The sequence below is a fragment of the Protopterus annectens genome, chromosome 1.part0 (genome assembly GCF_019279795.1).
Source record: "Protopterus annectens isolate FY-2018-M chromosome 1.part0, PAN1.0, whole genome shotgun sequence".
Lineage (NCBI taxonomy): Eukaryota > Metazoa > Chordata > Ceratodontiformes > Protopteridae > Protopterus > Protopterus annectens.
In genome coordinates, this window is record NC_056725.1 from 10,114,808 (window position 1) to 10,142,049 (window position 27,242).

General features: G+C 38.9%; 1 protein-coding gene across 1 annotated transcript in view; it reads right to left on the reverse strand.

Moving 5' to 3' along the window:
- Nucleotides 1-27,242, reverse strand: part of DHX34 (DExH-box helicase 34) — a 1,598,514-nt gene that overhangs the window by 327,900 nt on the left and 1,243,372 nt on the right. Inside the window, exon 13 of the mRNA XM_044078772.1 lies at nt 1,543-1,803. Within this exon, the coding sequence (XP_043934707.1) occupies nt 1,543-1,803 (261 nt within the window). The remainder of the gene's footprint in view (nt 1-1,542; nt 1,804-27,242) is intronic.

A 27,242-nucleotide genomic window follows, 5' to 3' on the forward strand; every position in this document is an offset into this window, starting at 1 on the left:
CAACAGTGAATCAAAATGTAGTACCCTGACTGGACATTCTCGGAGTGGGTGATGGTGTGTCCTCCATACTTCTAAAACTGGGGTAAAGAATTCAGTAGAGCAATGATATGCAGACTGATCATCAATTGTTCCTCCTGTGAGAAAATGTGTGCCTCTCCTCTTCCACAAATACATTCTGCAATCATAATTAATAGATTTCACAGCAAAGGGTGGAAGACAAGTTACCAGTGACTTGGGCATGGGAAGTGCTGGGCATCCCTTGCTCAGTAGTCAGTTGTTTAGGAAAAGTCTTAAGTGGCCTTGCCACCTACATGTGGAAATCCATCTAGAGTTACATCACACAAGCTGGACAAGCCTAGCAGTACAGACAGTGATAGACCTGATGAGGTCATAAAAACACATGGTTGTGATATCTCAGGAAAAAGCCAGACAGTACCATGGGGATCACAACCACAAGGACATTCAAAGTGCTCCTGATAAGAAGCCATTACTAAATTTGTCCTCAAAACCCCCACTGATGTCTCAAACGAGAGAGACAATGCCTAGAATACCACTACAAAGTGAAAGAAAGATTAAGATATGGACGCAGGCAGAACAAGAACTTGGTAACAGCTGAAACTCATTCCACACATTAAAAAAGCCTTCTTCACCAATATTTGTCCTTGCATTTCAAAAGCATATGTGAATGTTACCTCTTCAGCCACTAAGGCTTGTCCTTTCAGGAATGACACACTTGCTGGATGGAAAGGGTTAAAGTCAAGGGTTGGGACTCACAGGCTACCTGTTGCTTTCTACTGGGAATTTTCTACAAAGTATTCTTCAACTATCACACAGTCAGAACCTAGAATGATTCACCCTTCGACTGTGAGATATGAACTACAATAAACAAATGAAATTATGGTAATCTCTCTGAGGCCTTCACACTACAGCAACATAAGCAGAACAGGCTTTCAAATACAGTTAGCAAACAAAAAAGACATTCTTACAAACTAGTAAACCAATATGCATGGTTTACTTGACTAAAATGGCATGAACTTCAACTGCTCTACTAAAAGCAGGACTGCTTTACAGAAGACGGGACAGAAAGGAAAGGAGAAGGGGGCATGACTGCCCTTGGCTTTTTTGTAACCGTCTGTATTATCAGAAACAGACTTTTGCCAGTTGTCAGTCTTTTGAACTGTATGTTTGTGTGTGTGGAGGCTGGGGTCAGAAGGGGTAATTCCTATTTGGAAATCTGCAAGTGGACTACTGTCGGGTAAGTGAATACAGAAGTGAGAATTGCTTTCTTTGGATGCCAAATTATCACTGTCACTGGAATGTGCATTCAACTTAAAATAAATGAAAACAGTTTTGCACTAAATTAGCAGTAGAAAATGTCAACGTACATAACAAAATATTGTAAAACTGTATGTCTGAGATTTAGTAGCTAATAAGATCCTGCATTCAGTAAAATTACACAAATCTGTTTTGCTAGTCTAGCTGGAATCACAAATTTTCACCAAAATATGACAACTGCAGTATAAACTATATGTTGTACTGTACCTCTGTCTTCATGAACTCAAGCAACGTTTGAGTTACTGACACAGCTTTGCTGTCACGTCTTTTGTCAGAATCTTTTCTGCTCCGCTGGTTCTCAAGTTGCTCATTTAGCTCTCGTTCCCACTCTGTTCGCAGTTTTACAGCAGAAGAGATGATCTGAAGAGCAGTTTCACTATCGCTGATACAAGCCTCAACCCAGCCATCAAGCACAATCCTTGTACAGTCTGCATTTGTGTCCACTGTACGGGCTATAAGAAGGTAGGCCTGCCAGAAAAGATAACACATAGTCTAGTCTAGTTGTAAATCAGAGTAAGAAGTTAGAATAGCAGTGGTCAGTGAAAGTCTACCACATCAAAACCCACTAAATGGAAACTGTATAAATCAGTTCTCTCAAAACAGAAATATTGGTCAACAGGCTGGATAAATTCTTTGACACTTGAGATTCAGGAAAGGTAATAGAACAAGTATTTCACAGGATCAGTTTGCAACTGTAAATTAGTATGATTCAGAAACCACAAAACATAACTGATGGTTATAAATGTGGAGAGTTTTCCAGAATCAATTATAAAAACACTGAATTTTGCCCATACCAGAAGATCCAAACAAACGGATGAAATTAGAACTATATTCTTGAGAACTGTTGCATGCTTTCTAAAGCACAAAAGTTACACTAAAATGGGACTGACATACTTCATGCTACTGACAAACATTTCTGTAACATGTGCTGTTGTTTACACTGCAGACAATTACTATAATGGTGGCCTGCATGCTCTTCACAGAGAGGAATTAGACATATGCAAGACATCTTCTACTTTATGTTTTATTAATACGGAAACAATGGGTTTTAACAGCAGATTTGTTTTAAATGGGTAGTTTGTGCTTGCCTTGTTTACCACTCAGTAATACAGCTTGCATTCCTTTAGGTTATCTGACAGCAACCTCTCCTAGTCCCTTAGAACATTTATTGTTACTGCTTTCCCCTCAGCACCGCACTTCTACAAGTTATTGTTTTTCATTTTCATTATTTTACATTTACCTAAGATGCAAAATTGATACCATTCCTGTAATCTTGCCAAATCCCTATCAATCCTTTCCTTACTGTACCCATCAGATCTGTTTCGCACCTTTTTGTCACCTGGAAAAAGGCATATTTACCTTCCAGACCATCAGTGACACTTAGAAAGATAAAGGTCAGCGCAAGTACTTAACTTGTGGTCTCCACCTGGTAACAATCCTTTCATATGTCAGCGGACTCCATTTACTTTCTTTAGCCAATGCTTTATCCCCACAGCTATCTAATGGCTCACAAGACTGTTTAAGTTGATCATCAGCTTTCTGGTGCCAACTCGAATTAAGTGCCTTTCTGAAATCTAAGTTGGAAACAACATTTCCCTTCTGGTTTAATCCCTGGGTTACTCTATTAATGTAGTTTATCAGATTTGACTGGCAAGATGTTTTTGATACAAAGTCATGATGCCTTGAGTCTATTGTCCCACCATCTTACAGATATGCCAAAATGTACCTCTTTTGCAGTGATTCCATAATTTCATCACAAACTGAGAACAAACTGACAGGTCTGGAATTTTTTCATCCTCTGTGTTGGTTTCACTCTTGTGAAGGGGAGTCCATCTGTCCTCTACCACTCTTCAGAAATCTTATTCTCCTCCCACAAAAAGTTTAAAAAAGTTAGTAATACTACCAGATTTCTTCTCAGTCCTCTAACAGGTCTACAGTTCCTCCATGCCTAACTGCCTTGTCTATGTTTAACTTCTGAAGTTCCTTCATGACTATGCTTTCTATAAAAGGACTGTGAAGAACTTTTCCTGACAACTTTTATGACCTATGACTTGATAACTTCCATCTCCTTGCCTGTAAACACAGAGAAGCATTTGTTTAAACAGCCCTGCCTCTGCAACACATTCTTTTTTTCTGAACACCTCCATCAATTTTCTTCACTCTCTTGCACGCGCGCACACACACACACACACACACACACACAGACTCTCTCTCTCTCTCTCTCTCTCATCTTTTGTCTTTTATAGGTTTAACTTTATGGTTGATATACCTATATCCTCCAGTAGTCCTTGCTTTGATCCCCACACCCTCAATTTGCTACCGTCTGACCCCAAGCAATTAGACAATGCTACTGTACTGAGCCTGAAAAGGGTACGTGTGGATCAATGTGATCCCTCGGTTAACTTTCTTTCTTTCTTTTTTTTTAATATCTTCCTTTGTTGATTGACACAGTTGTCTTGGGCCCTTTCTTTTCTAAACGCCCTTTTACTCTCACTGTCAATCACTGGCACCTTCCTCACTGACTAGATGGCTCATTTGTTTTCCATCAAAGAAGCGAAGGTTGATTGGGAGGGATTATCACTTAGACAGCCATCATGGGTAGTTTAGTTTAAGGGTGTGTTTTTTCCCTGCTGCCCCACAAAAGATGGGTGTGGAATCAGTTGATGGCAGAGGATGTCCTCTCACTTCCACAAGGGATGTTCCTTTCAAGCAGGCCATCATCTGCTCCTAAAGCACACGCTTGGCAACTCTGGTCTTCACCAAAGAGGTCATACCATTCAATGTATCTGACAAGTGTGCACAACTCTGAGTGGTCCATACCCCTTCAGTCATCTCCCTTCCTTGTCTGGCTCTCCCAATGCTAGGGCTGTTAGTCGAACCCAGGACACCTGGGTAACTATCAGGATTGTGTCCCTGTGCACCACGGAGTCTGGTTGGGCCTTTGCATTTCTGAAGGATTTCCCCTTCCTTAAACAGCACTGTTGTCTGTTTTCCTCTTTAACTACATTGTATTGTGGCTCATTTTGTTTCCTAAATGCTGTAACTGCTCCCTAACCTTTGATGCCGTATCATCTGACAAATTATTTTCTTTTTGATTTACCTGCTTGTTTTACATACAGGTATGTTCATCAGTTGCAGTTTCATATATCTCATTGCTCATCCACCCTACGTTTTGGGATCCTCTGAGGGGACTATCCCACTTAACATGTGACTTTTCTGTTTGGCATTACACTATGCCTAAGTTTGCTGTAAACCACACTGACCAGTTGTTCCCAAATCGTTTCCCACTTGTATATCTATGATCCTCTCTTCCTCCCCTCCTGCACACTGAAGAAAGCCAAATCCCAAATGGTCTTTCACAAAAAGCCTCTAGCCTGTCTGTGGTCTGCCCCCTTTAGGGTATCAAAAAAATGTTCCCTTCCTCTGCCATCTAAACTCTGTGTCTTAACATTTTGTTATCCTGTGTCTTATCATCAAGAGGAGTTCTGTACCATAGCCTCTGTGCAAACAGCATTGCCAGTTTCAGTCTCCAGTAGGAACCAAAGTGCCTCCTTTCGGCCTTTCCTCAAGTGTTGTGCTGTTCTCATCCCTTGCCTATATATATAGAGAGAGCTATATCCCCTCCACTTTTTTGTTGTTTTAGTCCTTCTCACCAGTGCATTCTGGTATGTTTATTTTTGAAGACATGGTTCTTCATATACTCCAGTTCTGCTGACTGACACAATATCAGACAGTCTTTCTGAATAGCTTTTTTCAATGGCAACATTTACCTTATATTCCCCCACTGATCTTGGCCTTACTGAATCAGTGTTGATACAGAGAATGTCTATGTTCCCCTTAGGTGCACTAGTCTCTTCACAGCACAGCTGTTAATGATTTGCAAATCACATGCTGTTCTAACACTGTAAGACGACAAGATGGAACTGCCCTGCTGCCTTCCTGTGCCGCCCCATTGGTGTATTTAAATCCTTGTCAACTTACCATTTAAAGCCTTCGCTAACAATTCTGGTGCCTCTCAGAAAGGTATATAAATTCTACCAACAGGACCAGCCTTTGGTCAACAGGTGCCCCAGGCAAAAGGGCTCCATAGCTCCCCCCGACAGTGCTTGGTGCCCCCATCCTGGCATACCTACACCATCCAGATTACTGGAAAAGCGCCCCTGCTAGAGTGGTGCCCTAGGCGGCCACCTAGCTGGCCTATGCCTAAGGCTGGCTATGCCTACCAATGCAAGGCCAACAACACAATTCAATATTTTCCAGAAAACAGTTATGTAGTGCAGGATGTCAATAATACCATAATCTTTTCTATAAACACTTCATTCCAAACACTATGGATAATTTACTTGCTGTGGGATAAAAGCCTTCCACACAACTTAAAATTCCTTTTTAATTCAATCAATTAATTTAATATTATTACATTTTTACAATAAGTAATAAAATGTTAGTGAAATATACAAATTTAGCCTAAATAAACATTCTCCAGGCTAACACTTAAGTTAAACCTCCTGGAAAGGTTTTTATCTCACTTTTGCAACCAACTCTCTCATCCTTCTCTCAACATCACTCCCTTCCTCAGCATCAGTTCTTCCTACATAAAAAAGTTCAATGCAGTGGCATCAGAAGTGTGTACCTGACAAAAAAATTTTTATTCACTTCACTAGTTAATTTATATGAAATGCTACCTCTCAAATGTATCTGTACAGTCACTTAACTCTGTTGGAAAAAAACCCCACCGGTTTCATCATTTTCTACACTATCAATAAAGTGAAAATATTTAATTTTTCTGAACCTGTCTTAACCCATCTAACATTTTTGACACATCTGCTTGCAGAAATCCAGGAGTGAGCTAGTGCCCAACAATACAGAGTACATGGAAGAGACCAATTATGCTACCGGTATGCTTACGATGTCCCTAAGCGTCATCCGCATTTCAGTAACATATCACTGAGTAAAGCTTCTACCTTAGCCAGTTATTTGCAGGGCTATGACTGCAAATCTACTACAACTAAAGCATCAGGTGAGCACCTGATGTCCATGTGCTGTTGACGTACTGCTCAGCAACTGCATTGCCAGTAAAAGAAAAAGGCTCTGGATGTACATTAAAACAGAGAGATGCAAAGATATATCCTGTCGCTGTGTCCCATGTACACAAGCACAGTAGTAAAATTGCACATTGTCCCACCCACAACAAAGTGCTGAGGCTGACAATCCACCAATGCTAGGGATACCCACACAAGAGAAGCTAATGTTTATAATATGCAAAATAGCAGTGCTCCATGGGTACAACAAGGGACCTGAAATGTCTTTGAATTACTCCTGGCCCTACAGGAGCAGTGGTGTAGGAACCTGTCTAGACCAGATATCCCATACCTGCAGGTACTGTTGAGCTGACTCCCTACACGTATAATGCAGATTCCAACACCACTGTCATGTTATGTGGCACTGCAGTTTTATTTTAATCAGCTATGCTTCTGTTGTCTCTTTTGAAGTTCAAAAGGCGGCTAATTACTTGTAAGGAGGCTTGGTAGGATGCTTAGTTCCACAACAGAGATAAGAAATTCTCTTTACAGGAGTTGATGTAGCAAGTAAATTGACCACAAATGCAACAGCAAAATGAACATCACTGTGCTAGTATTGTGGGTCCCAGTTATGTACATTTCAGATCCACTGAAACACACACAAAATATATGTATATAGTTCTGCATGGGCAATAATAAAGTGCTTAACTCCCATGACATACTGTCATCACATGGTTGTTTTACTGAGGAGAAGTATTCATTGTAGGACAGATACACTCCCGTGACATACTGTCATCACATGGCTGCTTTACAGTGGAGCAGTGTTCATTGTAGGACAGATGTACTTCCATGACATGTGGTTCTCACATGACTGTTTTACTGGGAAGCAGTATTCAATGTTTGACAGATGTACACCTGTGACATGCTCTCATCATGTGGTTGCTTTACTGGGGAGCAGTACACATTGTAGGACAAACATACTCCCTTGACATGCTTATGTCACTTGGTTGTTCTACTGGGGAGCAATACTCATTGTAGGGAAATGTACTCCCATGACAAGCTTATATCGTATGGTTGTTTTACTGGGGAGCATTATTCACTGTATGAAAGATGTACTCCTGTGACATGCTGTCATCACATGGCTGTTTTAGTGGGAACCAGTATTAATTGTAGGACAGATGTACTCCTGTGACATGCTGTCATCATATTGTTATACTGGGAAGCAGTATTCACTGTATGACAGATGTAATCCTGTGACATGCTGTCATCACATGGTTGTTTTACTGGGCAGAAGTATTCATTGTAGGACAGATGTACTCCCAGGACATGCTGTTATCATATAGTTATTTTACTGGGAAGGAGTACTCACTGTAGGACAGACATGTTGTTTTACAGAGGGGCAGTATTAATTGTAGGACAGATGTACTCCCAAGACATAGTTGTTTTACTGGGGAGCAGTATTCATTGTAGGACAGACATATTCCCAGGGCATAGTTGTTTTACTATGTGCAGTTTTCATTGTAGGACAGATAACAAATTATGCGCATTACTGACTAGAACATATAATCACACATACACAGTTTTGTTCTATTGCACGTGGAGGGACACACAAAACAGTGCCATACTGGACATCAGTGTAGTTCTGCTTTATGAGTCATGCAAATGTCCCAACCACATTAAAAGTGTTTAATAATTCTTCTACAACACTGTGTACAACATTTATGAAGACTTTGGTTAGTGTTTAGGCTAGATACCTGGATAACAGTCTTCTTATATTTAGAGGAGATAAGTTTGAGTTTCTGAATGAAATATTGGAAACTGGGGAATTATGTCCCTCTGTAGATAGCCATTATGCTCCTCCATATACAGAGCTTGGAAATTAAATTATTAGCAACTGTGTCACTCATTTTTAGGATTTTCCTTAGAAAACAGCAGTATTTAACAGTACTGGTACAAGTACATATCCAGAGTGACTCCATCCCAGTGGTAAAAAAGTAGCCAGTCAGTCTCCAGTTTCTCCACACAAACCCCATGTACCTCTTATGGAAAATGCTTTGAAATTAAATGGGGACTTATAGCAACACACAGTTTCAGCGGAAGTTGTTACAAATGGGAAAACGTAAGATTAGCTGCCTGGAACTGGAAATAAGCTGGATAACTATGTTCAGTCAATGAAGCAAACTATGAAAGAATCTGAACATGTTTTCTAACCACTCAGATGCCAAACTATCTCAGACCTATATGACCAGCAAACAGGTCAAGTTGGAAATGGTGGTGGAAATAAGACCACACCAACAGGAAAATATACATCATCTCCCTTTCCCCATTTTACATGGAGTTAAGGTGTGGCATCAAATGTCACATTTTTCAATTCACAGCCATTCTCCCACTTTTTTTTTTTTTACAGTCATGCAAGATTGTCAAAATGTTTCTCTCATAAATTAATCTGTTTTTGGGTTGGATATCCTAACTTCCTCTACTTTCTTCATGTCTCACCCAAATCTACTTTACCACATTGTCTTCTCCTTTCCTTCGCATGTGAATAAAAGTAATCTGAGCTTAACTTTCTCAGCAGTTTAGCTATTCTAGCTTCCACTCTGATGTCCACATTACTTTGGCTGTCCTAAAGTGCATCCTGCTACACATCTCAACAAGTGCATCTCCATCGCATCAAGCTTCCTCAGCTGCTCTTTCATTGCCCAGGTTTCTTTGTCATATAGAAGCACTGCTTTGGCAGTCTACTGTCAAATTACTCCTTAATTCTTAGTTTCTTTAGCATTCTACTGTCACACACTGTGCCAGTGGCTACAGCACCTGTGATTTGAGTTCTGACCTCCTCATTCAGACTTCCCTTGTCTTCAACCACCCCTCCCAGATACTTGAAGCTGTTAACATTTCAACTGTTTTCTCTTGTAGCTGAATTTTCAGCTTCTTCTGATGTCCACAACTTACTGCCATGACCACTGTCTTGTCTGTACTCAGCTTCATTTCATGTGCCTTCAGTTTTGTATTTCAGTCCCCTATTATTTGCAGAAATCCTGTTCAGAGTTTGCTTGTAATGCCACATAATCTTCATGCACAAGCGTTCCTGATCAGGCCTCACCAACCAGTTTACGATGTAGTACATCACTAGCATGAACAGCAGTGGGTCACTGTTCATCTCGATGTGCGCCCACTATCACTGCGAACCTATCTGAGATGCTGAACACTGTACTTGTATTACCGAGTCCTTGTACATAACATGCACTAATTCTAGCACTGGTGCTGAGATGTCGAACAATTGCAGGGCTGCCAAAACCTGCTTTCTTAGGACTTTGTCATATGCCTTCTACAAATTTAGGAATGTCCATCTGGACTCTCTCCTTATCTCTACCTTCTTCTCCACTATCTGTCTCAAACATCATGTCAGTTGTACTGCATCCTGCTCTGAAACCTAAATGTTCATCTCCCATTTTACTTTCTACTACTCTGTCTATTAATTTACCAAGCTCTCTCTCCAGCACTTTCATGCAGTGTGAGGAGTCATATGGTCTGTACTGTCCACAGCTGTGAATATCCACTATTTTCCTACACTACAAACAGAGTATAAAGGATTAGACCAAATAAAATCACTTTAGCTAGCAGATCTAGGAGAGACTCTTTCTGATGCCTTACCTGTGGGAGGAATCTTGCTGAAGTTTCAAGAAGTTTATTCAGTTAAGTAGGTAGATGGACGAGTGTTCTTGCTTCTCATTAGTCCTATGTCACAGGTGGGATACCAGACTTGACACAAGCTTTCTGGATTACCTTTTGTTTGTTTTCTCTTTTTCTATACTGGGACTAAAGTTCTTATTCTCCATTCATCTGGGATATGCCTCTCCCTCCATACTACCATGAGTACCCCCAGGAGCGATTTTACCCATAGCACACCCAATATCTTGATTATAGGAGGAAAAATATATGGAAGAAGGTATAGATATGGTGAGCATCTGCAGACACTCAATATCATCTTGGAATGGGTTTTCAGACCAGGAGCTAATAACTGAAAGGGCTCACACCACCATCCCATGTTGAATTTAAAAAGGTTGAGGCATATCATTCACTTCTGCACAACAGGAGAACTTTTATTAGCTTTCTAGCAGTCACAAAGAACATGGTTTTACAAGGAGGCTTGCATTTATTTTGAACAAGACTTCTGAATGGCATCAACGCAAAGAAAAGAAAGATTTATATCTTCTATGCAACAGTGCCATTTGTACAAAATTATGTAACAAATTATATATCTGACTGTTTAATTTTAAGTTTTAAAGCTCAGGATCATGGAAAAAGTCAGGTCAGAAAAACTAATGGAAGTCCATAATCCACTGGCAGACTATTATTGGGTGATAGAGGGCTGATAGGGGTTACTGGGTTGGAACAAATGGGGCATATGGCTCTTACCTAAACAGCCAAGAAATACAGAGCATCAGTTCTCTTTGAACAAATGAATCAAATAAGTGAAGACAAAAGACCATCAAGTAAGGTCATAGAACAAATAAAATCCTCATATTTAAGGCCAGAAAAGGGAAGGAAACAACATGAAAGTTTTTATTTTATTTGTAACAAGGAACTTTGCTAAACTGTAGCAAGAAGATCCTTGCTACAGTTCTCATAATCACAAAAACTTCTGAACTTCATTTAGACATAAGTGATTGTAAAATTATCTGTTCAAATGATTTTTCTCTGCAGTGCTGCTCTTGCCACCGACTCTTGGATTTTAGTCCTGGACACATTACCTAAATACTGATCTATTAATTATTGAGCCTCATCTTCCTCTAACCTTGAAATAATTAATTCTTCCATAAATATTTCCATGTGTACTTCTTCCTGGTTTCTATTCCTTTGCTCTAATACCTCTACATAGGATCATAGGAGGTTACTAGGCTAATGACCCTAGGGCCCTCACATGCCTAGCCAAGTTTTACCCTTATTTCCTTGATCAGCACCTATCACCCCTGTCCAAGAGGGACATAGGTGGAACTCCTGGGGTGAACTTACAGGTACCTAGCCAATCATCCAGATTGTGTTTGAAGAGGGCCAATGAGGTGCTCTGCTTGATATGAAGTGGGAGTCTGTTCCAAAGGTGTGGTAACCTCTGAAAGACAAATCTGTCCTCCCAGCATGTTCTATTAATGTCACATACCAGGTTAAGGTCAATAGAGCAAGTAACCAGTGTACCATTTGACTTACGGATATGCAGGATTTCCAATAAAGCAGGGTCAAAAATTGCCTTATATGCAAGGCAGAGATCACCACTGAGCAGTCTGTATGAAACAGAATAAACTGACAGTGATTTCAGACAGTCCTCATAGGACAGATCCTGAAGACCCTGAATTTTCCTTGTGAGGAATCTTTGTGGTCTTTCCAATTGTTCCAGGTCCTTGGAAAGGTGCATACCAAAAGGGGTATTGTACACAATTATTGGCCTGATGAGGGAAGAGTACAGGGAGGTTATAACTTCTTTTTTTTTCTGGAGGCAATGCCCTTATTTATGAGATGAGCAATACAGAATGTCCTTCTTACCACTGTGGAGACATGGTGATCAAAGGTAAGGTAGAATGCCCTTCTTACGACTGTGGAGACATGGTGATCAAAGGTAAAGTTTCTGTCAACCTGTGTGCCCAGGTCTTTCACCACTGAGTGCATACTTAGGGTGTTATTGATGAGGTAGTTAGCAGGAACATCACTCTTACCAAAAGGGATGATAATACATTTTTTGCATTGAGTTTAAGGCCATGACTTTGGTACCAGTCATTTGTTTGTGTAAGATCCTCTTGTAGGATGTTGACATCATTTGGAGATTCTATGATCGCTCCCAGTTTGGAGACATCAGTCAACTTTTTCAGCCACAGACCTTTAGTTTTAGCTTGCAATTCAGAGAAATAGATTCTAAACAGTAGAGGTCCCAGGACTGATCTATGTGGAACACCACTGGTTACAGGTCTGCTGTTGGAGGTAGATTTCCCTAATTTGACTATATGGGTTGCATCAGTGAGCCAGTTAGTGACCCATCTAATGATATACGAGTTGATACCTAGCTGGGTGAGTTTGTCAATTATGCCTGAGTGGGGGATAGGGTCAAAAGCCTTGGCTAAGTCTAGGTAGGCTGCGTGCACAGATTTCCCCTCATCAAGGGCCTTGCTGACTGTCTCGAAGAAGTCCACCAGGTTTAACAGGTATTGGCAAATTCAAATCGAGTAGGGTCAAGTGTTTGTAGGTTACCAATGTCTTTGCTGATAAGGTTCATGATGATTCTCTCCATGGTCTTGCAGATAAGACTAGTCAGGCGAATGGGTCTATAGTTAATGGGATCAGTGGAATCACCACCTTTGTGCAAGGGGATAACGGTGGCCTTTTTCTATTCAGGATCTCTGGTCATCTTTCTTGATACAGTTTGGTTTCAACCATTTCAACTTTCTGTTGCCTAAGTTGCTATACTAAGTTTTTTGTGCTCTGGAGTTATTAAAAAATAGTTGCTTAACAGCAGCCTTTCTAAACTCATGCACAGTATTCAATACTCACCTATTTTCCATTTAGCACTCTGGAGCTGCGCCACTTCTTGTTTGACCAGATTCCCATCATACAAAATTCCTTTGTCAGCCTCACTACATAAGTCTGATTACTACTTTCCCATATCTCTTTTTCTTTTATTTATACATGATTTTTAAATTAAATTTCAATTTTATCCCCAGCTGGTTCTCCGCATTGTACTGCTAATACATCCTCAGCAGAAGGAAGGAGGTAGGTCAGGGTGCAGGGAGCTGGTGTAGGGAAAAGAGTGTGTGGCTGCCCAAGGTTGTGATAGTAGCCTGTATTAGCACATGTAGCAGAGCAGGCATGCATGAACACCTAGACACAAGCAATCATTGTGGTACATCAAGTGTTCATATTACCACCACGGGAAAGGTTAGATTATCCACAACATATGCCCTCATAGCGAAGATTCCAACAAGGATACAAATAATCTTGAAGTCTACCTTAATGGCAGCCCCTCCAAAACAGTTTTTGTTTAGTGTATTTTGGGACTCTCCCCCATTAGCGAATTAATGTGGTTTAATGGTTGGCAGACAGTGGTGGAAAGGGAAAAAAAACACACACACACATTCGTATTGGGGACATCAAGCAGGCAAGTTATACTCTCAAAAAGCGAAGAGGGAAGTAAATAGAGCAGTCTGTTAAAAGGTTTTGGGGACTCCAGTGTCTAAAAGGTTAGTGTATAGGGCATCTGACAGGGGTACTCAAGCTGGGAAATTACACATATTTTGCTGGAAATGCTTTGTAAGTACTTTATTTTGCTGGAAATGCTTCACAAGTACTTTTATCCTCCTAGACAAATGCAAGAAGGGGTTCAGTGCACTTATTTGAGGTGTGAGAGTGGAGAAAGAGGCTCTTAAATGCAACTGTTGCTGTAAGCAGGGGATTGCGATTTATTGAAGGAGTTTTGCCTGGTGAGGGACCTGACAGAACTCTATTTTTTGGGAAACCTTCTCAGTGTAAATGGATGGAACATAAGACAGTCTTCTACACACACAAATAATTTTAGTAGCTTTAAATGCAATAAGGAGCCAATGGAGGACCTGTAATATTCCAAAATAAACAGTATCTATAAACTATTACAAACAGCAGCAAGGGTAGAAACATGGAGGTTGGAAATGGGCTAAGTATACAAGTAAGGAGTATACATTGCTCCAGGTATCCATCCATCAGTGCAAAGTTTGAGTAAACTGGATTATGGAAATGTTATAAAATTCCAAATAAATGATGGAGTGTTGGGGGGTGTCTGCACTTTTAACTTTTTTTGTTTAACTTGATTGCTCAGTTTTTTGAATATTGTATTTTTCATGATATTAATTTGTTACTTTTCTTCTAGATGTTTTTTAATAAACAAGGATTTAATGCAATAGACAAAAATATCAACAAATTAATATAATTTGGTTTTAGCTAAGTATAAGACATTTCTCAGATGATACTATTAGGAAGAGGGAGTGGGGAAATTAGAGCAAGATATACAGAAGATAAAGTACAGTAAAAACTTTTTTGGAGACAACAAAATTCAAAAGGAATTACATTTTTTTCTGTAAATCACATTTAGGCAGTTAATGGCACTGGAACCCAAGTAAAATTATACAATTATAAAAGTTTGCTGTTGTCTAATTACTATGCTGTACTCTTCCCATGACAAACTCTGGTTTCTTAGTACAGAACTCTAGGGCATTTTTTGATTCCTGTCTTTCTTTTCTAGTAGAAATCTACTTTAAAGTATACTTTGGACATGAATGAACTCCCAGGTTTACCCTTCAAGGCCCTCTCCTTAGCCAGCTCATCAGGTAAGAAACTGACCTGTATCCAGGATTACCTCTGCATAACATCTTCATCATTGGGGCTCAGTATTATCATTTGCCTTTCACTCTGCTAAACATATGAGAATGTCATGCCTAACAAAGTCAGAGCATATGTCACTAAGGACTGGTCACAGCTCACAGAAATTTTAGTGGGTAGCTGTTTTACATCATAGGGCTGCACTGTTACAGCATGCACATAAGCAAGCTAGAGTCCCAAAGGGGCAGAATATCCTTTGAAACACCAAAACAAGCTAACTGCCCTGAAGTGTGCAGTGGTGTCAACCACACACACACACACACACACACACACACACACACACACACACACACACACACACACACACACACACACTATGAAGATATAAAACATGGTCCAAATTCCAGCATACTTCCCCTCCAGACAGAGAAACCCTCTAAATGAAAAGAATCAATGTCCTGGTGTGAAACTCAAACAAAATGGATTATCCTAGCAAATGGATCTTCTAGAAGAAATCATCATTTGTTCACAGTCACACAAACTTACAAAGTGAACTGAATGGTTATATGTCCCTAAGAAAACTACAAAAGGAAAAGACTCACTCAACCACTGAACTGTTGTTGACTAACCACAAGAGGATCAAATTTATTTTTTTTAATTTCTCCAAGTCTTTTGGGTTTCTATTACCATGACAGGGATGGACCCCATTCCTAAGTCAAAGTACGATTAAAGTTCATGAAATTAGTACTGTTTCAATCTTTGATGTCAGCCAGAAATGCTATTCGCAGCACCCGGAATGTGCCAAGTAATGACTCCTTCTGCAATTCATATGGAGTTACATATCTTGGTAACATATCTAAATATGATTGTAGATTCTTTTTTAAGACCTGTTGCTCCTACTCCTACTGGAACTGTCTGGGTATCTTTCTTCCACCTGCAAATCCTGATATTTTATGATTTTGTGTCTCTCTGTACGCAAGACTCTGTAGTGACTGAGTGTAGCGATTTCAATGATCAATGCTACTTTTATCTTCTTTTCATGGAGCACTACATCTGTTTTTCCTCGCATCTATCTTTTGAACTGTTGGTAATGGGTGATCCCATGTGATGTAGACTTCATCATTTTCTACGATGCTGTGTGGCCCATGTTTCCAGCATTTTTTCAGCTACTTCAGTACCATAATGTTTACACAATCCCCTGTGCAAAAGTCTTGCCACATTATTATGCCTTTCAGTATACAGTCTTTCTGCCATTAGTATGTTGCAACCAGCAATAAGGTGTTTCCAAATCTGTTTTACAAAACCTAATTTGTCTGTAAACCAAAATTAACCTTTCATCTTTTGGTTTGAATTCACCTCTCCTTAACCATTCCTGTGCTCAATCTTGATCAACATGAGGTTCTTCCAGGAGTTTTCTATACTTGCAACTATATTTATGCATTTTCCACATTTTGTGCCTTTTCATCTGATCCTTCACCTTATATTCTTTCTTTTGGTCTTTTGCACATTCATTTGCTGCCTGATTTTTATCTACTTCTGGTTTGATTTCAATTCCTGCTTGATGTTGATATGCTTCTGCTAGACCAAGCAAGGAAGTCAACTTAGATTTAATCTCCTCATGTTTTAAAACTTTCACTATGTTTGGGTCTTGTGAGGTCAGAAGATATGTGTACAGTCCCACTATTGCCGATCTACACCTGCAATCAATTTCAAGGAGGCCGATACCTCCTTCGGAAAGGGGAATATATAATCTTGGTATGCATTAATTTTTATAAATCATTTGGTGAGTATGAAGCATCCTTCTTGTTTTCCTATCTAATCTAAACAAACTTTGTAACTGAATTAAACTAAATAAAAACAAAAAAAGGTGGAAACTCTCCAGTAACCCACCGGAAGGCTTGGTGAAGCTTGATAAAACACCTGATGCGTTGTAAAATGAAAACATGTTTATTTAAGCACAAATAACACAGGGTTTCCGTCGGTAGCACAAACCAACTTCTTCAGAACGGATACAACGTCACAACATTAGAACCCGTACTTATGTTAAAATTTTATAATCACATGATCACCAGGGTATGGATACACAAAACCTGAGCTATGTAAAAACCACCCTGAAACCATGAATAAACATTGAAAAACAAGTCCGCTCGCTCCGCTTAAAATAGAGAATTACATAAAATGAAACAATCAGCTATTCGCATTGTATTGCTCTTATAAAACTGTTAAATTTATAATACTTGTTAAAGAAACATGAGCCTCCGTCTACAAAATACGGACACCACTTAATTTTAAAACTGGAACATCGGACAAACTACGTAAAAATGACTGTCTAGCTGGAAGAGAAAAATAATAAGATCTGTTAACTGCAAGATTAAAAATGGACTATACACCTAAATAACCTCAGTTAAATTCAATAATATAGGTTCATAGGTTGGTACTAGGCTATCGGCCCTAAGGCCTATGTAAGCCTAGCCATAACAATTCCCTGGAAATTCTTTCCCACAATATTTACTTCTCTGGGCCCCTGTCTAGGAGGGCGACTGACATGATCCCTGGGGTGAATTTCCTATCTCCCATCCAATCATCAAGGTTCCTTTTGAAGAAGGCCAATGAGGTGCTCTGCTTGACATGTATAGGCAGTCTATTCCAGAGTATGGGGAGTCTCTGGGTCAGGAACCTATCCCTCCAGCATGTTTTGTTCATTGTGATGATAAGGTTTAGATCCCTGGAGCGTGTGGCTCTGAGGGATTGGGATTTCTTTAAGTGGAGCATGTCCAACAGCTTAGGGTTTGACATGGCCTTGTATGTTAAGCAGAGATCACCTCTGAGTAGACGATATGCCACAGAGTATAGCTGGAGTTTTTTTAGACGGTCAACATATGGCATCTGCTTTAGGCCTGTGATTCTTTTAGTGAGGTAATTCTGCGGCCTTTCCAGCTGTTGCAGATGTCTTGTGAGGTACATACCAAATGGGGCATTATACTCTATAATGGGTCTAATGAGGGATGAGTACAGTGGGACAATGACCTCCTTTTTTCTGGATGAAAAGCCCTTAGTGATGAGGTGTGCCACATAGAAGGATTTCCTGACTGTTGTGGCGATGTGGTTATCGAAAGTGAGACCACTGTCCACTTGTGTCCCTAAGTCTCTCATCACACTTTCGATGTTTAGTGTCCTGCCACCTATGTGGTAGTTCATGGGTACATGTTTTTTTCCAAAGGGGATGACTATACATTTCTTGGCATTATGCTTGAGCCCATGGCTCTGGCACCAAGCATCTGTTTCTGTAAGGCCCTTTTGTAGAATATCCACATCATTTGGGTATTCAATAATGGCTCCCAGTTTGTAGTCATCTGCAAACTTTGTTAGCCAGAGTCCCTTAGTGTTGGCCTGTACTTCAGAGAAGTAGATGCTAAACAAGAGTGGTCCGAGGACTGAACCCTGAGGTACTCCACTTGTCACTTGTCTGAAGCTGGATTTGGAGTCGACTACTTTTACAGTCTGCAAACGAGTAAAAAACGAAAAATAAACTTGTAAACCAAACCAGGTAGCAGCAAAGCCAACGCTGACAAATGGACAAAACAAAAATTTAATAAAGTAAAATAAAGCGCTTTTCGTTTGCCTTATTAGCAAACTTCTTCAGACAATGTTACCATGTTGCATTCAGGTTATATATACCTCCCCCTTATTTAATTAAATAATTAATTACACAAATTAAGTTAAATTGCGTTAACTTCAAATAGAAATTAACTTCAGAAAAAGTACTTCTCTACATTACTTAATATATAATGAATACATCCACCTACTTAAATACAAATGTATAAAATACTTCTAAAAAACTTTTTTATATATAAAGTTAATAAAAACTAGTATTTATGATTAAATATTTTATAAAAACTTTAAAACCATGTTATGTTAAATTAATTTGCCATATAGTTCCTTAAAATTCTTATGGATACTTGAACACATGTTGAATATAAAGTTTAAACCATAAAATTAATGTAAACCACCAATAATACCAAATCCATAACAATGTAAACATTCATTTTCATATATTATTTAATTTCCTAATCTCATCTCTTTAAGCTTTTAAGCTTTAACACACTACTTAGACTACAATTTTCATTTATACCTGGTAAATTGTATGCGTTAAGCCTAATCTGCCAAAATAACTCAAGTTCCTCCAATTTCAATGGTGTAGGACCACCTCTTACATCTTTGTTTGGTTGGTCAATCACTAAGAATCTAAAACTATGCCCAGGGTAACATGCTATATGCTTAGCCAGGGCATTATCTTGTTTGTTCTTACTCATGGCATAAAGACACTGGAATAGAATGGGTAACCCGAGTATTGGTTAAAAATAGGGCTAACACAGAGGAAATCTCACTTGTAAAAGAATTGTTGGGAATGGTTTTATACAACAATTTTTTTGTATTATTGGTGGTTTACATTAATTTTATGCTTTAAACTTTATATTCAACATCCTAAATGACCAAATTCCAGTTTTTCAGGATGATGGAAATAATCTCCTTTACATCCATACTATATGTCACCCACGGTGGTGGTGCTGCGGTAGCATTGTCACCTCACAGTAGCATTGTCGCCTCACAGTAAGACGCTGTCCAGTTCAATTATCAGCTAGAGCGTCTTCTGCGTGGAGACATGCGTGAATGGGCGTACCTTCGTTCAAGGTTGTGCATCAGTGTTGGTAACTCAGCACATAAAAATCAACTACCAATAATTAGTGGACCGGAGTTCAGCTGTGGCGACCCCCTAACTGGGAAAAGCCAAAAGACACAACAACAACATCCATACTATATGTCAATATAAAACTATTGGAAATAGGTGCTCCCAAATCTAGCTTAGGGTTGTGATCTTCCTGGGGTGCACTAGTTTGGTTAAGAATGGATAAATAAAAACCCTTTTCCCTCTTTCTCCTTACTTCTATCAAGAGTTCAGAAATAAGTCCCTCAGGGTAACCTCTATTAAAAGGCTACAACCTCAAAAGCATAATAGAGAGGAAACTAGGGTCTCCAATTGTAGAGACACAGCATGTACAAGTGTAATATGTGCCGTTACTGTAGCAATATTAAAGCGGGCTCCAAATCTGAAATTAGAGGTACTAAATATGGTATACTAGGTAAGTACAATTCGACCAGTGCTCAAGTAGTTTATTTGGCTACGTGTTCCCTCTGTCTGGCTTTCTATGTCGGTAAAACAGACAGGAAATTACAAGAGCGCATATACGAACACCTGTATGCTATAAGAAAGGGCTAATTGGAGAACGCTTTGGCGAAACATATTGCAGGCAACCCCCATCATGAGTTTCTGTTCTCGGTAATTGACCAAGTACAGTCAGATGGTAGGGGAGGACCAGAGTCACTTATTTTGGAAAGCAGAGAATTGACATGGCAGCTAAGGTTAGATGCCTACCATTTTCCTGGCATAAATGGTATGACATCTATTACATGTCTGTTAAAACTTAAAAGGTTAAACAGATGACAATATTTTACAGTTTTATTAGTGTCTAAATATATTTTTGTTTGGCATGCAGCAGTTCATAATGTAATTACTCACTAGTTAGAAAAAATTCTCCCCCCCCTATGATTTGCATAGTTGTAGAGGTTACTGGAAAACATTATTAATAACAACATTATTTTTATAATGGTTATTAGCGTAGGTAGTCATGAGGGTTATAGGTTTCTGGTCAAGTGTGTTTTGAACTAACAACAATAGTATCTAGGAGTGATCAGTGTTTATTTACTTCACATATAGTTATATATATTTTTATTTTTTATTCTGTATATTATTGAATTTAACTGAGGTTATTTAGGTGTATAGTCCAGTTTTAATCTTGCAGTTAACAGATCTTATTATTTTTCTCTTCCAACTAGACAGTCATTTTTACGTACTTTGTCCGATGTTCCTGTTTTAAAATTAAGTTGTGTCCATATTTTGTAGACGGAGGCTCATGTTTCTTTAACAAGTATTATAAATTTAACAGTTTTATAAGAACAATACAATGCGAATAGCCGATTGTTTCATTTTATGTAATTCTCTATTTTAAGTAGAGCGAGCGGACTTGTTTTTCAATGTTTATTCATGGTTTCAGGGTGGTTTTTACATAGCTTAGGTTTTGTGTATCCATACCCTGGTGATCATGTGATTATAAAGTTTTAACATAAGTACGGGTTCTAATGTTGTGATGTTGTATCCGTTTTGAAGAAGTTGGTTTGTGCAACCGACGAAAAGCCTGTGTTTTTGTGCTTAAATAAACATGTTTTCATTTTACACACATCGGGTGTTTTACCAAGCTTCACCAAGCCTACCGGTGGGTTACTGGAGAGTTTCCACCTTTTTTTGTTTTTATTTAGTTTAATTCAGTTACAAAGATTGTTTAGTGTGTTTGTTTAGGGATGAAAGGCACTCTGGTTCCACCATCAGCATCATCTATGTAAGGATAAACCGGCAATTTGACACAGTTAATTGAATAGCTTACACAAAAGGTGAATACCCTTTCGAATCATTTTGATGATATCATGGCTTCCCAACAGAATTCCAGGATAATGTCTTCCAGCTTTTCTAACGGAGTCAACGTTGAGGGGCATGTTGCTGTTTTGTTCTATGGAAACATCGGGTCTTCCTGTAACTAGTGGTGAATCCCTAAGCCACAGGAGAGTTCATGAGACTTCAGGAGCTGAATTTTTGGAAGAACCATTGTTGGATGGTGTGCGTATGCAGGGGATTACTACTACTCAGTCCTCGAGGAAATACATGTCTGTGAATAATCCCCAAGTACCTCCCAATTTAAATCAGTGGCTTAGCCGTTCTTTTTCTTTTCATGGTAATCAAGGGTCTAATAAAACTACAGAACAAGGTATGTCTATTGAATCTGATTTACCTACTAAACTGAATGTGTTAGATCAAAAATTAATGAAACTTAGGAAAATCCAGTTGGAAGTAGCTTACTTTGGAGAATGCAAACTTTCCAAAGTTGTACCTAAGGGCTTAAGGTCTTGGCAATACCCTACGGGGTTAGAGGAGGGGGTCAACCTTTCACTTGGAGTTAATTCAATTATTCGACAGACATGGTTTTGAACTTTTGGACTTAATATGCAAACATTACCAATTGGCTGCAGATGGTTTGATTATTGATATCAACAAACTGGATGGGGAGATAAAAAATGATTTAAATTTTCATAGGTACAGGTTTGACTATGAACGGTCTTTTAGCAGCATAGACCAGTACATTTTCAAACTCGCATCAAATAAAATCAAAAAACTACAAAGGGATGTCAAAGCTTACAAAGAGGGTTTAGTGTATCCGAAACCCCCAACTTCACAGGGGAATTTTTTAGCTTCTGGTACACGGCAGTTTGACAGACCTAACAAGGCTGGCTCGGGAACAGGTAAGAGGTCCAGCAGTATGGAGAATCTAACTGAAGATTCAATAGATGTAAACAAACAGGTCCAACGTAGTGACCGTTTGGCTTCTCATCACAAGCCAAACAACCCCAATGAGGAGAGGGAGGGTCCAATTTTTCGGGATCCAGCCTCAACCTTACCTTCCTATCAAGGCCAGAAACCCAGGAACAGGTCAAAGAACAGGAGAAATTAGTCCAAACCAATTTCAGCATTGGTCAACCAGTTGCAGGTGTATGTAACATCATAACAAACATTGGCCTGGACTTCAGAATTTATAATTTCTCTGATTTTGTTTTCACAAGTGACTTAGTGGAACTATTAGTGAAATGACTCTCTTTTGTGCATTCCAAGAGAGGAGATTTGGCTAAGTCTATAACAGATCTGAAATTATTTGTTAGAAAACAGAATCTCCAGTTACTACTGGGTAATCTAACGAGGGACAAGGGTGATTTCTTTGTGTCTAGTACTTACAACCCCCCCTTGCACCCTTCCTTGTATCTTTTTGAACAGATCAGTGAACTAGACATATGCTATGTTTTAAGCCAACCTCTTTCGAAGCAAACATCTAAGTTTAATATCAGTACGGAGGAGAGGTCCTTATTAGATTCATTATGTAGTTCCCCAGTCAGGGTTATGCAACCTGACAAGGGGGGTGGTCTGGTAGTGATGAACGAAGTAGATTACATCAGGAGAATGGAAGATATCCTAGCTTCAGAGACATACAAGGAGGTGTCTAGGAACGAAATTAATATAGGTATGCCTAGGGTGTCTTCTTATTTTAATGATATGTTCATTAATGGGTCCATAGACTTGGATTTATTGAACTATATATCTTTACCAGCCCCTTCAGTTCCTATTATATTTGGCTCTTCTAAAATTCACAAGAATCCCGTAGATCCACCCATGCGTCTGTTAGTTAGTGCTAGGGGTAGTATTACCTATGCCAGTGCCAAAGTAGTAGACACAATTTTGAAGAAATACGTGGTGAATGAGCCTCAAATATCCAATGACTCTTGGTCTTTTCTATCCAGGGTTAACCAGGTACCTTACAGCGCAGATGGTCATTTTTTGACCATAAATGTGAAGGATTTGTATTCCCCCATTCAGTGGTCTTAGACTGGATTCCAGCTATGATGATCATAAAAAAAAGCTCCAGCTGAAGAAATCCAACTGGTCAGTAAATTGCTAGACATTATTTTGTCTTGCAATTACGTGACATTTAATAACAGATATTTCCCCCAGTTGATAGGCGTCCCCATGGGGTCTCCATGTGGAGCTAGCGTGGCCAATTTGATCATGGTCTTCTGGGAAAGGGAAAATATATTAGCTAATTCTTTTGTCCAAGACAGGGTATTGATGTACACACATTTCCTGGATGATATATTTATCATCCTGGAAGGAGATGAAGAGGTAGCAGATTTGCTTGTAGATTTTTTCAACTCTTCTACAGAATTCCTTAAGCTTACCTCCAGTTTTGCCCTGGATAGGATTGCATACCTGGATGTGGACTTAATGAAAGACAAGGAAAATGGTCATTTCATAGACAAGATATATTGGAAGGAATCCTTTTCCAACAGTTATATGCAGTTCAGTAGTTGTCACCACTTTTCACAGAAGAGGTCTATCATCAAAGGGCAACTAGTTAGAGCTGCTGGGATGGTGTCTAGGGACAGTGATTTCATGAAGGAATGTAACTTCATGGGAAGTCTTTTCCTTAATAGAAGTTACCCTGAGGGACTTATTTCTGAACTGTTGATAGAAGTACAGAGAAAGAGGGAAAATGGTTTTTATTTACCCATTCTTAACCAAACTAGTGCACCCCAGGAAGATCACAACCCTAAGCTAGATTCGGGAGCACCTACTTCCAATAGTTTTATATTGACATATAGTATGGATGTAAAGGAGATTATTTCCATTGTCCTGAAAAACTGGAATTTGGTCATACAGGATTGTTTCCATCTGGAAGAAGTTGACATAATTCCCAAGGATAGTTTTCAAAAGGGGCTACAACCTCAAAAGCATACTAGAGAGGAAACCTGGGGTCTCAAATTGTAGAGACGGCATGTACAAGTGTAATATGTGCCGTTACTGTAGCAATATTAAAGTGAGCTCCAAATTTGAAATTAGAGGTACGAAATATGGTATACTAGGTAGGTACAATTCTACCAGTGCTCAAGTAGTTTATCTGGCTACGTGTTCCCTCTGTCTGGCTTTCTATGTCAGTAAAACAGACAGGAAATTACAAGAGTGCATATACGAACACCTGTATACTATAAGAAAGGGCAAATTGGAGAATGCTTTGGCGAAACATATTGCAGACAACCCCCAACATGAGTTTCTGTTCTCGTAAATTGACCAAGTACAGTCAGATGGTAGGGGAGGACCAGAGTCACTTATTTTGGAAAGCAGAGAATTGACGTGGCAGCTAAGGTTAGATGCCTGCCATTTTCAAGGCATAAAAGGTATGTCATCTATTACATGCCTATTAAAACTCAAAAGGTTACACAGATGACATATTTTACAGTTTTATTAGTGTCCAAATATATTTTTGTTTGGCACGCAGCAGTTCATAATGTAATTACTTACGAGTTAGAAAAAATTCTTCCCCCCTCCTATGGTTTGCAGAGGTTACTGGAAAACATTATTAATAACATCATTATTTTTATAATGGTTATCAGTGTAGGTAGTCATGAGGGTTATAGGTTTCTGGTCAATAGTAGTTTTGGCAAGTTGTTCCTCCAGCTCAGTTGACATTATCCCATAAATGTTGATTTTCACCTCTAAAAATCCAAGGAACAATGAAAGTGAAAAAAATTCCAGAGTCCCATCTTCCAGTCCATGTAGTCTCTCTGCACAGAACAACTGGGCATGACGTTATAACAAGAACAATTAATCCCACCAAAACGCTGTAAATTAGAATGTCTTAACAGTGACATGAAATCACTTTATACATGCAGACGGAAATATCTTAAATATACAATTACTTAAATAATACAAGCAAACAGACTATTGCTAACAGGGTCAATCTGTTATATTTTAAAAAATGTAGAAGTTGTATGGTACATACGTCACTATTTTAGCTTTTTTTAGTTAATTTATATCAAAATGTCAAGATGACATGAGCAACCACCTCAATCAATTCTGCTCCTCTGTCAGTTTTTACTGGCAGTCTTACCACTGTTCTAAGTGACTAGGGCATAAATCAGAGTACATATAATAATCATTATATGCCAATCAGCCAAGAATGAAAAAATAAAAAAAACAAACTTAAAACACTAAAACAAAAACAACTGAAGAAAAACTGCCAACAGAGTGATAAATTGCACACTTCAAATTGAATAGTAAAGACAAATCCAGGTGAAGCGCTTTTCGTCCAGCTCAATAGCCAGCCTTCATCAGACAAATCACCATTTTAAAAAGCAGTCTTATATAGAAGAAACACACCCCCTTTCAACAATTAATTAATTGAGTCATTTTAAACCAATGACAAATACAACCACGCCCCCTTTCCCTCCCTTGTGCAAAATATGCTTTAAACAGTTAAAATACACTATATACATATTCAGAAACACTACAATACTTTTCCACTACATATAAAAACATATCTAAGATAACTTATAAAATAACATCAAAGGAGAATGCCATTGCTCACAAACCAGCCCTAAGGCTAAATCTGCCTAGTTAGACTTCTCAATTTTAAAATACATGTGATGGATGTCACTTCATTTAGACCTGGTGGTCTACTTGAACCTAAATGAAGCTGCCACAATAATTCACTTTTTTCTAATAATAACTGGAAGGGACCCCCACCCTCATGTCAGGTACCACTTGTTCAATAGGCCTAACAGAAAGCTATGATCAGGAAATCTGTTACAATGTCTCACTAAGGCATTCTCTAATTTCCCCTTGTTTATACTGTATATGTGTTCATACACCCTTTCTTTAAGCTTTCTGTTGGTCTTCCCAACATAAAAAGCGGGACAATTTTGGCACTGGGCAAGGTATACCACGGATCTTGAATTACAATTAAACCTTCCATCAATCCTATAGGTATGTTGCCTAACTATAAATGAAGCTCCTGAGGCCAAGTATGTACAACAGTTACATAATTCACATTTAAACATACCTGGAGTCTTATAGACCTTCCGTCTATGCCCCTCCAGTATGGCTTTCATATTTCTACCCCTTTTAAAAATTAGGGTTGGTCTGTCACCCAGTTTCTCCACAAACTCTCTATCAGCTAAAAGGTTCCAGTTCCTCAATAACATTTCTTTAATTCATACTATAAGGGGTAATAAAACTCACCACATAGTCCCTTTCTTGCCTCCGAGCCCCATCCTCCATTGTCTCTACAACCGAGGTGTTAACATCTGGTCCTACATATGTTCCTAACGTATTATCAATCTGGCATTTACTTAGAATGGGTTTATAAACCCCACTCCTTCTCTTATGTTGTACTTCTTGGGTCAATTCCAGAATTAATGTTTCAAGGTAACCTCTAAATAAGAACATCTTCTTTAAAACTTCACATTCTGTTACAAATGCCCCATCGGCAGTCACCATTCTAGCTGCTCGTACTAACTGGTTCTTTACGACTGACTTTTTTTGGTGGGTTGGGTGTGAGCTAGTAAAATGCAATAAGGAATTAAGAGTATGTTGCCTTTCGATAAATCTTGGCAACATACTGTTTCTTAATTCTATCTTTTCCCAATTGCACATCTAAGTACAAAATCTTATCCTGCTGGAAATTGCAAATAAATTTCAAGAAACCAGTTGTATTGTTTACAGTGTCTAACAATTGCTGGACCTCTAAATGGTCTCCTTTAAACATTAAAAAAAATGTCATCCAGGAAGCTAGTGTAAAGACTCACCTTTTCCATGATCTCCCCAGAAAAAATGAACTGATGTTCTCAATGGGCCATCACCAAGTTACCAAAACATCAGTTCATTTTTCTGGGGAGATCATGTAGCTGCCACCACCAAATAGCTTTATTATCAATAGATTGAGCGCTTTCTCCTTGGTACACCAGACTTCAGCAGACTCAATCTATTGATAATAAAGCTATTTGGTGGTGGCAGCACTGAAGTCTTCACTTCCAGTTTCTTTGTTGTAACATGACAGTTTA